Genomic DNA, 15,884 nt, shown 5'->3' on the forward strand with positions numbered 1-15,884 from the left:
TGAAAATAATAATTCAGGTGCATTATGACACAAGCGCCTAGGTCACATTTCTCAAAATGGAATTGAGCGTCTTGTGTCAGATGGGATTTTGGATTCCATTGACTTCACAAACCTTAATGTTTGTGTTAAATGCATAAAAGGAAAACAAACCAAACAATCGAAATATGGTGCATATAGAGCTTCGGACGTCTTAGAATTGATACATACGGATATCTGTGGGTCATTCCTACGGCTTCCTGGAATGGTCAATGATACTTCATATCATTCATAGACGATTATTCTCGTTATGCATACATTTTTCTAATTCATGAAAAGTCCCAATCGGTGGACGTGTTCAAAACTTTTAAGGCTGAGGTTGAAAATCAACTCGGCAAAAGGATTAAGTGCGTCAGATCTGACCGTGGTGGTGAATACTACGGTAGATATGACGGTTCAGGTGAACAACGTCCAGGGCCTTTTGCCAAATACCTAGAGGAATGTGGTATAGTCCCACAGTACACCATGCCAGGATCGCCTAGCATGAATGGTGTATCTGAAAGACGAAACCGGACTCTTAGGGATATGGTAAGGAATATGATTTGTCACTCTACCTTACCAAAGTCACTCTGGGGAGAGGCACTTAAGACAACAACATATATTCTTAATAGGGTACCAACTAAGGCAACTGCCAAAACACCTTATGAGCATTGGACTGGGCGAAAGCCAAGTCTGAAGCATTTTCATGTGTGGGGATGTCCAACTGGGGCAAGGCCTTATAGGCCTCATGAAAAGAAATTGGACTCCCATACAGTGAGCAGTTACTTTATTGGTTACTCTAAAAAATCAAGGGGCTATAAATTTTATGATCAAAGTTTGAAATCCATATTTGAGACGGGTACAACCACGTTCTTTGAGGATATTGAGTTTGAAGGGGAAGATAAGGTTAGAAACTCTGTCTTAGAGGAAGAATCTGTATCTATTCCAGATGCGATTCATATGGTTGCTTTTGATGAAGCAAATTTGGAACCTCCTCAAGACATAGCTGATGAAACCTTCCATGCTCAAGGTGAATTAGTAATTCATGAAGGACAAATTCAAAACCCACAAGAACATGGACAAGAGTTGCAAGAGCCAATAGCTTTGCATAGATCCACTAGAGAAAGGAGAAATGCAATTCCGGATGATTACATTTGCTTTCTCCTGGAACATGAGGGTGATGGCTTAATGGACAATGATCCATTAAACGTTCATGAAGCCATCCAAAGTTCCAATTCGGAAAAGTGGATTGAAGCAATGAAAGAGGAGTATAAATCCATGCAAGACAATAAAGTTTGGGAACTTGTCCCATTACCAGAAGGTAAGAAACCCATTGGTTGCAAATGGATTTTTAAGACCAAGCGGGATTCTAATGGTAATATGGAGAGTTATAAGGCACGTCTTGTCAAGGGTTTTACTCAGAAGGAATGAATTGACTATAAAGAGACTTTCTCTCCAGTTTCATTGAAAGACTCTCTTAGGATAACCATGGCTCTTGTAGCACGTTATGATTTGGAGCTTCATCAGATGGATATCAAAACAACTTTTCTAAATGGAAACATTAATGAAAATATTTATATGGTGCAATAGAACACTTTGTAACGGGAGACCAAAAGAATATGGTTTTCAAATTGACAAAATCCATCTATGGGCTAAAACAAGCGTCTCGTCAGTGGTACCACATATTTCATGAGGTGATTCTCTCTTTTTCAAAAACACCATTTCCAAGTGACTCTATCCCCTTTCTTATCACACCTTTGTGAAAGAAAGTAATTCAACAATTTGAATGAAGAAAACTTTAACTATGGCAAGGATTGCCTTTACAAGATTTGAAACTATGAACTCTTGCAATCTAATAAACTTTTATACACACTTAATAATAATGCTCAGAAATTTTGAATATCTTTGAAAAACTACACTTGAAACAACTTCAGAAAATATAATCTGAAAGTTAAGAACAAGTTGCCAAAAGTGCAGAACAAGTATTTCAGAAAAGTTTAGGTTGTGTATTTGAGTTGTTTTGTTTATGAGTTTCAATGTCTTTAAATAGGTTTTCCAATCAGCCATATCACCTCTATGAAAAGGTAGGAATTGATTGGAATGAAACCATTTCGTTTGGAGTGAAATGTTATGCAATTTGAATATGAAAACTGGTGCAATAGCTCTCAGTAATCGATTACAGCATTGATGTAATCAATTAGCCAAATATTTTGTTATTGATTATCATATAGTGTAATCGATTACCCTAACATTCTATCCACTAAATAACTGATTGTCATATATTGTTATCGATTACTCACAGGATGTAATCGATTACCCATGTATTTTGTTCAACTAAATACCTGATTACTACAATGTGTAATCGATTACTCAAATGAGTGTAATCGATTACTTTGTTCAGTTTTTGTTGGGTAACTCGTTTCTCACTCATGTAACCTTTTACTTAGTTCTGGTAATCTGTTACTTAGTTTTGGTAACCTGTTACTTAGTTCTGGTAACCTGTTACTTAGATCTAGTAACCTGTTACATAGTATTTTGAAAATTGTTTTCATTTATACTTGTAGTGTTCAATTTTCTCTTAAAATACTTTTGATCATTACTACTATTTGTATATAATAGAGTATAAGGACAAAAGTACCTAAAGACTTAGATTCTAATTCCTTGAAGCTTTATCTTCGTTGTCTTTTAAGTATTATTCCTTTATTTCTTTATGTGATGTTGGTGTCTTCATCAAATCTGTCCCAAGGTCAGGAGCAACATCTTCTTCACAATACTAACTTGAATGAAAATAAATTCTTTTTTAAATTGAGGAATAGTGGGGCACATCAACTAGTCACATACATTTTTATTAGAGATATTAATAAAAATGAAGGTTTGGAAATAAAACCTAGAAAAAGTAAGAGGGCAAGAATTGCTATAGAGTATGGACCTGATTATATGGTCTATACATTGGAGGAGAATCCATTAACTTTCCAAGAAGCTTTGACTTCTTTGAATGCTGATTTATGGCAAAATACCATAGATGATGAGAAGGATTCTCTAGAGTCTAACAAGACTTGACACTTAGCTAACTTACCTTATGGTCGCAAACCTATGGGTTGTAAATGAGTATTGAATAAAAAACTAAAACCTGATAGCACAATTGATAAATACAAGGCTTGCCTTGTAGCCAAGGGTTTCATGCAAAGGGAAAATGTAGATTTCTTTGACACATTTTTTCACCTGTTACTAGAATAATATCTATTAGCATACTAATATCACTCGCAACGATACATGATGTAGTAGTACATCAAATGGATATTAACTCAACTTTTTTAAATGGTGATTTAGAAGAAGAAATATAAATGGAACAACCTAGAGGTTTTGTAATACATGAACTATAAAATAAGGTTTGTAAGTTAGATAAGTCATTGTATGGTCTTAAGAAAGCACCTAAACAATGACATGAATCATTTGACAACTTAATTGCCTCGAATGAGTTTAAGGTGAATGAAAGTGATAAATGCATTTATTACAAATCCAAAAATGAAATTTGCACTATCATATGTCTCTATGTAGATGACCTACTCATATTTGGTTCCAACATTCATGGTGTAAATAATGTGAAATCCTTATTGTGTAGCAACTTTGATATGAAAGACCTTGAGAGACAAGTGCAATCCTTGGTGTAAAAATTACTAGGTCAAAAGAAAGAATTTCTTTGGATCAATCTTACTATGTGGAAAAGATCTTAAAGAAATATAAATACTTTGACTATAAATCTTACTTAGGAACACTAGTGAAGGTGTAAGACAAACTGAGTATGCTAACATCATTAGCAGCCTTCAGTATGCTACTGATTGCACTAGACCCAATATTGCCTATATTGTGGGATTATTATGCAAGTTTACTAGTAGACCTAGTATGAAGCACTGACATGCTATAGAAAGGATGATGAGATACCTTAAGAAAACAACAAACCTTGGATTACATTACCAAAGGTTTCTAGCTCTCCTAGAAGGATTCAGCGATGCTGATTGGAACACTCTTTCAAATGATTCTAAAGCAACCACTGGCTATATATTTAGCATAGTTGGTGGGACTATTTCTTGGAAGTCAAAGAAATAGACTATTTTAGCTCAATCCACTATGGAAGTTGAGTTGATAGCACTAGCTACAACTAGTGAAGAAGCAAGTTGGCTAAGAAGCTTCCTTGCAGAGATTCCCCTATAGGAAAAACCAATACCAATGGTGTTGATCCATTGTAATAGTACCGCAACTAAGATTGAGAACCACTTTTATAATGGTAAGAAGCGATAAATATGTCATAAGCACAACACCGTTAGAGAGTTACTCTCTATATGAACTATTAGAATGGATCATGTATGCACTAAGAATAACTTAGCAGATCCTTTGACGAAAGGACTAGCTAAAGAGAAAGTCCATAATTCTTCTAAGAGTGTGAGACTATTGCCCTTAGAACGAAGATAACTCATGATAGTAACACGACCTAACTGACTAGAGATCCCAAGAAATGGGTTCAATGAGTAATTACAAGTTGTAAAGTGATATGAGAATGAACATGCTATAAAATTATGAGAAGCATGATTCCTGCAGTATATGTAAGAATTAGTTAAACTCTTAATGAGATCTATACTCCAATTGGAGTGGAATACCTAGACTACATGAGTACTCTTCATAGACTCACCTTTGTGAATGTGGAAGTGGGGGTGCTTCCTATGAAATTTAGGGGCATAAATTTGTAGAGCGTTCATTATATTGGAATAGACATGTATGACATTTAATGCACGTACTTTATAGAATACACCTTTGAAAAGGTTGTGTGTGGTTTGATGTTGGAGATAAATTTCAAGACTATGAGTCACTCAAGTAAAATCTGGATCTTATTCACTATGCAAAGGTTCATGTCGCATGACACATTTGTTTATGCCCAATCTTATTGAGACCATAGAAATTTCAGGAAATCGTTTTTATTTTCATGTGAAGGATGGTAGGAAATTGTTGGTTTCAAAGTTTTTTAATGCACATTAATATGACCATTAACGGTGAATTTTGGAGCTGTAAATTTAAAACACTCCTTAGTCCCATATTCCTTAGAGGAGAGAGGTTGAAAGACTTTATAAATCTTAAGTTCCAACCTTGGGGTGTAACCCAAGGGTACAATGTGTTTTATAAGTGGGTGAAGACTCATACAAACAAAACCCCTCCACGCACACATGTGCATGCACACGCCACTGCCACCACCTCCTTATGCTTCGTCGACCGACTAGGCTCGACTCGGTGCGGGTTCAAATTTTGGGCCAACATTATTTTTTAAATAAAATATTTTTTATTTTTTGGGCGTTTAGGCTTGGGCCTGGACCGTGTCATTGACCAAGTCAACACACGTGTGACTGAGTTAGCACACGGTAGGTGAATGATGAGGCTAGGGGAGAGAGACTCGGTCAAGGGAGGAGAGGATCCGGGTGGTTCGATTTTCCACCATCGTATCGTGGGATGTACCACACAATTGAACTGTAGGAAGAAGGAGTCGTTGGAGGCCTCGTGCTATAAATAGAGGTCGCCTTCCTTCATTATAACTCGTCCCAAGTTGAGTACGATTATATTGAGCTTCTTTTTTCTCCCTCATAACTATGTGCCGATGCATTTCTGGCAAACTTATCTTCCTTTCTTTTTGTGGCACTAAGAATTGGCACAGACAACCATAGTGTGAGAATTTCAAGAACTAACACTAGTAGTCAGAATATTAGGAAAAGAATTAGCATGAGTAGCTATATTGTGGGTATATTCGAGACTGATTCTTACAGTGTAGTAAGAAATCAAATAACAGAGAGTTGTGATGTTTTATCCTGATCATGACTCAGTCATTAAGTATTATTTCGTGTCATTCAAAGTTTTTGCAAGCTATGCAAATAACATATTCACAAAATCATAATAGTGTCTCCATCATCTAGAAGAGGATGAGAATGTCCATCTTCACCCATTCAATATGTGCAGAGAAATTGGGTGGCGACAATGGGCACAAATATTAAATGGCACCTGAAGGAGGAAACCAACATGTGTGAGGTGTTATGTAATAATTACTAGACAACGTTTAAATAGTGGGAACCTAGTCATGAAGGGGTAGTCACAAGCTCGTGCTTTTTGCAGCTCTAGTGAACCAAGACAACACCATGGTGGGGCCAAGTTTAGATATTTCTTATTCGTTTATTTTTTTCGCCTTATGGTACCGGTGTGTACATGATTGATTCATTGTGTTTGTGGTTTGGATGAGGGCATTAGTAATTTTTGAGTATTTGGAATTGTTGTGGGGTTTAATATAGGTTGAGAGTATGATACCATTGAGATGAATGAATGGTCGGTAGTAATAATGAGGTTGTGGTGAAATTTTATGCTATATTTGGTTGGAGATAAGAAAGTGAGGGAGGAGAAATGGGTAAGAAAGAGAGTGAAAAGAAATAAAAATGTGAGAGTTAGTGGAGAGTTTAGTATTTTTGGTAGTAGAGAAAGAGAAAAGAAAGAAAAGAGAAATATGTGTTTCCCCCTCTCTTATTTGGTTGTTGGGTAGAGAAAAAAATATTATAGCTAGAAATATAAAAATGACACTAAAATAAATAGAAGAGAAAGAAAGAAATGTTATTTTTATAATTGGTTATAAAGTAAAAATGTATTGTTTAGATTAATTAGATATATATATATATATATATCAATTTATTATAATCTTAATTATTATTTTAATTAAAAGTAAATATTGATCCTCAAAATTTTTGCGCGTACTAGTTTGACCTTCAAAATTTGAAAAACTTATAATGGTTCCCAAAAATATTAAATGTGAGTTAAATCAGTTTTTTAGGGTCAAATTAGTTCATATAAGGTATTATAAAACATGCTAAAATGATTAATTTTACTTATATTTGGTATTTTAAGACCATTTTTTATTTTTAAAAACAGTAAAGATAATAATAATTTAAATTTTGGATTACTAACCTTTTTAGTAGCTTTCGTTTTGGCAAGCACATTTGTTATCCCACATAAGTGTTTCACGACTTGTGATTGAGTGAAAAAAATATTTATGTTAAAAATTTAATAAGTAAATATTTTTATGATCAATCATGAGTGACACGTTGAGTAATACACTTTTTGAGACATAAGATATTCACATTTCCTCACTCTTATTTCTATTGTGAACTAAATGAGAGGAAAATGATTTTTCATTTTTCTCTCTTCTTATCATCTTTTTCCTCTAAATCTCTTGTACCAAATGAAGGATTATGGTCTTTTAGTAGGAAAACAAGATGAAATGAAAGATTTTTATTGATGAAAATGAATTTTTGGTTTTTATTCTCATGATATATGGTTTCTAGCCATGTAACCATGTGTAGTTGATGTGGCATTAGTGACACAATGCTCCATCTTCCATATTAGTATTTAACTTCCAAATTTGATAGCAAGGAATAAAAAAAATGAAAAAAATAAGTAAACACAAAAATAAAAAGAAGGGATAAATATTAAAATGGTCAAGTATTAAAACATATTTAAACCCTTAAATATGGAAACTTACAAATCACTGTCATATATTGTCCCTATTTTTTACACTATACAAATTACTTATAATTTATATAAATATATTATACTAGGCATGGTGAATGTAATTAAATTGAGCTCCAAGGGAAATGAGTGTAGTGTTATAAATATTATGATAGTGAATTCAATTAAGCTAAACATAATACGATCTTAATGTAATATACTCTAACAGTAATATATACTTACTATTATAAAGAGAATTTGATCATTAGATGAGGTAATTTTGTCTTGTCAACATTGTATTTTCATCTTACAATTTATTCTTATTACCTTTCCAAATTTAAATACTATTATCACCAATAATAAATATTATATATTCCATTTTTTAAAAAAGATATTAGTGTACACATATAACTTTTTATTTATGTTAACATTTATCAATAATAATAAATTTTTTAAATTAAAAATGTAGATTAAAAAATAGAATTCCTAATACGAACGTTATTATTCCCTCGAATCCTTTACCATTGTTAGACCCGTAAAAATGGGTTAGATGAACCAAACTAGCATGTTAATGGCAGAAAAGGTGTAGGGCACGAATATTAAATTTTATTCATTTTACTTTAGCCGGACTTTTTAGCTAAGTCTGATGGGGCCAAGGTAAATTTGGGTGTGGGCTAGACTTACCTAAAGCTTTGGTTAATTGTGGATAATAGAATATTATGTTAGACTTTTCTGATTGGTCAACCATATTTTTTTGATCCATTGACTCTCACCCTTTAGCTTTTGCTTGCCATTCTAACTCTAAATAGTAAACAAAGCTACAATTTATTTTTATTGTCGACTTCTAAATGCTACATTACAAATAAATAGTCAATTAACCATAATAAGGATCAATGGAAATTCTTTCTTGTACATCACTCACATATACATTATAAGAAGCTAAATACTCTTCATTTTCACAATGAAACGAAAGTGAAGGAGGAAAAAGGATTAGGCCTTGTTAGAATGGGCATGGTCCACACAGTTCTGCTGAAGTGAAAAAACTGTTTTTGATAAATGCATAAATAAAAGTGAAGAATATGAATCACTATGCACTAAAGACAATTTAGCGAATGGAGCATGGACCAATGGAAAGGTCTCAGGTTGGTACTTTTCCCACCGCTGCTACATGGCCAAATAAATCTAATGCTTGAGTTATCAGATATTCTTCTTTCAAAGGGTTTCTCCATCTCTTCATTTAGCTAATATCCTTAATTCACCCTTTGCTGTAAAAATTTTAATATTTTTGGTAAAATATTTTCCAAATCAACCTGTCACACCCTAAACCCACTTTGGACCAATTTGGGTTACAATTTGAACAAAATAAAATCTAACCAGACCTTTTAGCCCAACTAACTTTAGCCCGAATCAAAAAATGAACTATCCCAATCCACTTGGGTAGTCCGTTTTGACAAGTATAACCATTATCCATTATTGTCCTATATTGTTTTATACAAAATAAAAAAATCCTTTCATTTTTTCAGTAAAAAGTGTGATTGTTTTTACAATCATATATTTCTTAATTTCTCCAAAATTTTATTCGGTATTATTTTTCCTGAATATAATTGATAAAGAAACAATTAATACTATCTTTAATTTAGAATATATTGAAAATCACAATTAAATAGAATAGTGACACTTATAAAAAAATAACAAAAAATACTCATAATAATATAATGGGAAAAAACAAACAAAAACAATACCGGAAATTTTTGGGTGGCTGAGTGGTGGTGGGGGTGAGGAGAGAGGCAGCATGATGGGAAACAGAGAGAATCTAAAAAAATAGACAGAGAAACAAAAACAGAAGTGAGAAAAAAATAAAGTAGAGAGAGACAAAGACATTAAAATTAGAGAAAGAGAGGAAGAAAAGCGCCTCACACATTATGAAGATGGTCGAAGAGTGGATCCTCTGAGATCATCCTTAAAATGGCAGCAATAGAAGAAAATCAATAAGAATAAAAAAAAAACAAATTTATTATTATTTTTTGAACTTTTGCTGCCTTTTTTTGCATGAGTCTCTATTTGCCCCCACCCCAAAGAACCTGCATCATTTTACAATACATTGTTCATTTCCAGCCAAAAAGTTTGTTCTTTTCATACACCCTTGTGCCTGGTAATTCACGTTCTCTTTCTTTCTTTCTATTTAATGGTAACATTGGACATAAAAAAAGTTGCTTGCTAAAAGGGTTATTGTTATTCCATCTTTACTTTTTGTTTTCCTCATTGTCATGACATTCGTTATTTTTTAATATTCTTAGTCTTATTGAAATCCATTCATTTTGTTGATAATTCTTGTGTGTAATTTGTTCCAGCTCCTTGAGGATAAGTGAGAGGAAGGTGTATTGAGTTAAGCCAAGTTATGTCTTTGTTGGCAAAATCTTGTAACAAAGAGATAACATTACAAAAAATGAGGGACCCTGAACAGATCTTTGGACTCAATAGCAATGCTTTCTATTGTAATATTAGTATTGTTTAGTTGGTGAGATTATTCTGCTTTGTCCGAATAGATCGCAGGGTTTCTCTCTATAGAGAAAACCTGGCGATTTTGGATATTATATCTTATAGCTTCAACGCTATTAAGGAATATAGATACTACCTGAATCATCACACTTGCATTGGCTTCACATAGAAATGGGAACGACCTGCAACATATTTGGATTTTGGCTAAGAAATTATGTTTGCTTGATTTTTGTGTGGGGAATACAAGACTGTTGGTCACTTAGTGATGAAGGTATTTTTCATTATCGTGATTGCTTTATATCTTGAGATTTTTTTGATTAACTTTTATTTTTCATTATCGTGAATGCAAAATGCAGGATTAGCTTTGTTGGAGTTTCGGGCAAGAATAACTTTTGATCCTTATGTTGCTTTGGAAAATTGGAATTTGAATGATTGTGACCCATGCAAGTGGTTTGGTGTTCATTGTTTCGATGGTAAAGTGCAAATGCTGTAAGTTTTGTTGGTAATTCCTTTTTTTAAGGTGTTTTAGTATTGCGGTGTCCCTTATTTTAGCAAAGACAAACAACTTGTATATTTACTTAATTTTTAAAGGAAGTTGCGAATGTGACCGATGTGCTGTAAATTTCAGTACTAAATTTGATGTCTTCTTGTTACTTCTTATAGGGATCTAAATGAGCTATCTTTGGAAGGGACATTGGCTCCTGAACTCGGGAAACTCAGTCACTTAAAATATCTGTAAGGAAACTTCATGATGTTTCTCTGTCTTTGTTTCTAAAATTCTTCGGTTTTATTTTCATCAAAAGTCAAAATACATATTCTGCTTAAGCTCATAGTTATAAAAGTGAATGATCCTGATTGTTAGAGATATACACTTTTATACGCCCCTTCACCTAATAGCTTAAGCTTTTAGAAGAGTTGGTTCTTGACATGATACTATACCCTCTATGATTAACTTATCAAGGGTTCCATCTTTGTTGTCCCATTCGTCTAAATAAAAGTTGAATTTAATCAGATTCTAAAGATTAACTTGTAAATTCATCACCTTTTCTATCACATTCCTTCGACTTTGCTTTGCTGGTAGACAATATTTTTCCTGGCATAAGTGTGATAACATCGACCACCGTTAATATCGTGAAAACTGAGTTTATGTTAGCAATATGAGGATGCATTTGTATAGTTTCTTGCCATCTTGAATGCACTCTCTATTCCGCTACTTTTCTGACTTGAATATGCTTTCTTTATTTCCTTGAATTAGCGTGTTATGCAAGAATAAGTTTTCTGGTACCATTCCCAAAGAACTTGGAAATCTAGTCATGCTGGAGTTATTAGATTTAAGGGAGAATAGCTTAATTGGAAGCATCCCAGCAGAAATTGGCAAGATTTCACTGCTAAAGAACTTGTAAGTTAACTCTATATTTTGCCACTAATTAGATTTCGGGTTATCCTTCAATGATATTTCATATAAATAATTTCTACCCAAGGTCGCTTTGTGACAACAAAATGGAAGGCAGTGATTCTGAAGATCACATGAAGTTTATATTTCCCTCTACATCATTACTTGTTGACAATTGTTCATCACCTCTAACTACTTTGTTTTCCTGCATCAATAGAAAGTTTGGACACTGGTAACCATATCTTCGTTCTTTTCTCCCTGACCGGGTAACGTTAGTAGTTCCATTGCATGCATTGCTTCCTCTTGTTTCACTTAAATGTAGAGGGATGACTCTACATATTATACAAATCTTACCCTTTTGTAGTATCAAAATATTTGACAGTCTCATCCTTGAATGCTTGTCGTGATTTGTTGTGGCTTTTATTTTTAACCAATTTTATAGATGATCATTAACTTGTAACATTGTGGCCTTTGATGAATGATATGTGCAGTGTGTGGCACAACAAATTCAAGCAGTGGAAAACAACATATTCATTGGTTATTCCAATGAAATTCACACTTATGAAATACTTCAACATCTTTGCACTACAACTGTGTGTAGATTACTTCTAGCCCATCTCAATTTCAATATGGACATATATTTTATTCTTTCATAGTTTTCAACTTATTAAAACTTTTCTGGTCTTATTTGAATGTCCAGGCTAGGAAATGATGCTCGTCATGATCCTGAAGAGAATTTTTATGACCTTCCGAGTGAGTGGACAACCTTCACCACAATATGGTCACTTGAGCAATTAAAATGTTTTCTCCTTATTGACATTCACAACATTTCTCGTATCATGCAGCTTCTAATGAGCTTGATATTGCTCAGAATGAAGAAAACATTGTCAATTCTGCACGTCGTAAATTACTTGATCAGTCCAGTAACCTCGCAGCTGCACCTTATAGTGGTCAACCTACAATAGAGCTTAGTTATGTTCCAACTACCCTGAGTAGTGGAGATTTCCCAGCTGTGCCATCGGCTAAAATGGAACAACATCAGTCACATTCACCTTTTGATTCTCTACATGATGCTTCTGACCAATATTCTCATGGAAATCAACAACATTCAGCTAATGGTGTTTCTGGAAACTTATGGAAGTATATAATTATTATTGCAGTTGTGGCTATGTTGATCATTGCTATAATAGTCATTCTCTGCATTTGGCGGAAAAAAGCAGCCAAAGTAATAAACCCTTGGAAGACAGGAATAAGTGGACAGTTGCAGAAAGCATTTATAACAGGTAATAGTTCTACTAGAAAACAGCAAACATAAGATTAGATTTAGAAAAATGGAACTGACAATTGAACAATTAACTATCATGTAGGGGTCCCTAAGTTGAATCGAGTAGAACTAGAGACAGCTTGTGAGGATTTCAGCAATATCATTAATAGTTATGATGAGTGCATAATTTATAAAGGAACATTGTCCAGTGGAGTCGAGATTGCAGTTGTTTCTACTCTGATTTCATCTTCCCATGAGTGGTCGAAGAGCATGGAAATGAACTATCGGAAAAAGGTTTTCTCCTTCTCAAGTCAATATGAATAAAAATATCGAAATAATAACTTTAGAGGAGCTCTCATTTCTCAGAATTCTCTTTTGCTAATTATGTTTCTTACATGCTCCAGATTGATACTTTGTCCCGTGTAAACCATAAGAACTTTGTTAATCTTATTGGTTACTGTGAGGAAGAAAAACCATTCACAAGGATGATGGTGTTTGAGTATGCTCCAAATGGAAGCCTATTTGAGCACCTGCATGGTAATAATACTCCTATATTTTGGTTATCAGTATTTTTACCTTCCACCAAGACAATCAAAGTCAGTTATGTTCTTTTTTATCTAAAAAGGTGAAACTCTATATTTTATTTCTTCTTTTTTCAGTTAAGGAAGTTGAACGCCTTGATTGGAGCGAAAGGACAAGGATTATCATGGGCACTGCATATTGTCTTCATTACATGCACCATGATCTGAATCCACCAGTATCTCATAGGAACCTCAATTCAAGTGTGATCTCATTAACAGATGATTTTGCCGCTAAGGTATGTTGCATATCATTTCTCTCTTCTTTGCTTTCATTATATTGTTGTCATCAAGTGGCACACCTCTCCATTCCATTGTTCTTTCAGATTGGAGATATCACTTATGGAAATATCATATCACCGATTACTAAGACAACTGGAGATGATTCAAAGAAATTTGATTTGCCACCCCATGCTGATCCTGAAACCAATGTCTATAACTTCGGAATATTGTTGCTTGAAATCATTTCTGGGAAATTGCCTCACTCTGAAGAACAAGGCAACCTTGTGAACTGGGTGAGTATCAAACACAACTACTAAATTTTCTCCCAAGGTTCATTTTTATTTTCTCACGGGTCGCCTTTTCATGGGCATTGGCACAATATTAAGGTTGTTGCCTTGTGACCTATGGTTATGAGTCTAAAACCTTGGAAATAACCTCTCAACCTGCAAGGTCCCATCATATGGGAGCCTCGGCTTTCGTTTATTCACTAGGAACTTACCTCTTCACGTTCTTAACCTTTAACTCCAACTTCGTTGTTATTTCTCTTTCATTAATCATAATATTCATCAACTTCCTAGGCTGCTGATTACCTAAATGACAAGCGAAACATCAGCTATATGATTGATCCAACCCTGCAGTCTTTCAAAGACAATGAACTTGATGCCATATGTGAGGTGATTCAAGATTGTATTCAACCTGATCCAAGGTTGAGAGCAACAATGAGGGAAATAACAACGAAATTGAGGGAAGTACTTGGTATATCACCTGAGCAAGTTGTTCCAAGACTCTCTCCGCTATGGTGGGCCGAGCTTGAGATCTTATCGTTGGAGGCAGCTTAACTTCTATTTGACTCTCTTCTTTGTGTTTTAAGTCAAGTCTCTCTCTAACAAACATATCAAGTTGTCAGAGTTGAAGTCATGCATGCATGATATTGATACTCATTATTGTCTTCAATATTCATTCTCCATGTGCTTTTGTTGCAAGTCTTCATCTTTTACATTTACCAATTAATGTCCCAATGGAAGTGTGTTCTATTGTTTTGCAAGAGGAGTGTCGTAAATTGTATTTTTGTTGATGAAGTCTGGGTTGTAAAGATTCTAATTATTGAGACATCTATATAGGTCTATTGAATTATTTAAGCTATTTGCTCCCTCATCCCCTAAACACATGCACTTAAAATGATAATAAGAAAACACAACCAAAAATTGAGAAAAGGAAAAAATGAATAAGAAAAGTAATTAATCTTCAATAGTGGGCATAGTTAAACACTATAAATAAGTATTTTCCTAAAAGTTTGTTTAGTTCACCCATCTCCTTATTTCATATTCATCTTCAACTCTATTATCACAACTTACAGAACTAGCAGGCATTTAGGTTAGACCTTTCTATATGCTTATTTTTTTAAGGAAAGATTGGTTCGAAACTTATGTATAGAGAAAACTCCCCATAAAACAGCAATGTGTTTTTCACCCAATTTGATTTACCAATTCTCTCAAATTCATTTTTTACATTTAGCAATTGTGTGCTGTGATAGTTAATTGTTTCACATACTATTTCACAAATAAAAATTATTTACCTATTCCTCAACATAATAATAATGTTGTTTATTATGTGAGTTAAAAGTTATGAGTTCAGAGGAAATAATCTCTATGCTTTAAGGATTAGATTATGTACATATACCTTTTCATGATTCTATAAGATGGAAGTCTTTCTACACTAGTCTATCGTTTTAAATATATGATGTGATAATGCTATTATTGTATTATCATAGGATGAAGAGTATAGTTTACATTTTGTAAGGATTGGGTACTCATTATATTGATTATGAGAATTAATATACTTGTTTACTATGTATTGTATTATTTGTAATACTACAAATTTATACATGTACACATGTGTCACCACAACTAAAAATTTCTCCATCTACCAATAATATTAAGGGATGTATAATACTATAATGTATGCAAATTAACCAACAGATCCATTATAATGTGTTTAAATAATTTCACATAGTTAACTTGTATCTACACTTGTATTTTTAGAATAATATTATATGCATTATCAAATAAGATTTTTTTTTTACTGTTTCAATGTGTTATCTCAATATTCATATGTTCATTATCACTCATTCTAAAAACTATTATTTGTAAATAATATATTACTCGTATAAAAAATAGCTAATAATATATAAATATTAAACTATATTTAATGCAAACAGAAATATACGTGACCAAAGAAAAGTATCTACACAAGAATATCTATATGCATCAGTGTAATCTTGATGATGTCATTGGATAAAATTGTACCACAATATAAATATATATATCAGAATTTGTTTGGTAAGAATTAATGTTTTTTTTATAAAAAAATAGGATTTTGATTTCTT

The 15,884-nt window shown here is 33.3% G+C and overlaps 1 protein-coding gene across 1 annotated transcript; it reads left to right on the forward strand.

Moving 5' to 3' along the window:
- The first annotated feature begins 9,311 nt into the window (after window positions 1-9,311).
- On the forward strand, window positions 9,312-14,619 carry LOC109337921 (protein MALE DISCOVERER 1-like). Its single transcript, XM_019575010.1, has 13 exons — window positions 9,312-9,694; window positions 9,894-10,312; window positions 10,398-10,530; window positions 10,705-10,776; window positions 11,297-11,440; window positions 11,926-12,027; window positions 12,135-12,187; window positions 12,280-12,717; window positions 12,802-12,992; window positions 13,103-13,235; window positions 13,358-13,515; window positions 13,603-13,791; window positions 14,077-14,619. The coding sequence occupies exons 2-13, from the start codon at window positions 10,213-10,215 to the stop codon at window positions 14,335-14,337; spliced, it is 1,974 nt and encodes a 657-aa protein (XP_019430555.1). The 5' UTR covers window positions 9,312-9,694; window positions 9,894-10,212; the 3' UTR covers window positions 14,338-14,619.
- The last annotated feature ends 1,265 nt before the right edge of the window (window positions 14,620-15,884 follow it).

Source organism: Lupinus angustifolius, unplaced genomic scaffold (genome assembly GCF_001865875.1).
Source record: "Lupinus angustifolius cultivar Tanjil unplaced genomic scaffold, LupAngTanjil_v1.0 Scaffold_15_115, whole genome shotgun sequence".
Taxonomy (NCBI): domain Eukaryota; kingdom Viridiplantae; phylum Streptophyta; class Magnoliopsida; order Fabales; family Fabaceae; genus Lupinus; species Lupinus angustifolius.

What these genes read in the sequence shown, in the direction of transcription:
- LOC109337921 (XM_019575010.1), top strand. Translation starts at nt 10,213, where the DNA reads ATGGGAACGACCTGCAACATATTTGGATTTTGGCTAAGAAATTATGTT. An exon ending in CCTATTTGAGCACCTGCATG is followed by an intron (nt 13,236 to 13,357) that starts GTAATAATACTC and finishes TTCTTTTTTCAG; the next exon opens with TTAAGGAAGTTGAACGCCTT. An exon ending in CAGATGATTTTGCCGCTAAG is followed by an intron (nt 13,516 to 13,602) that starts GTATGTTGCATA and finishes TTGTTCTTTCAG; the next exon opens with ATTGGAGATATCACTTATGG.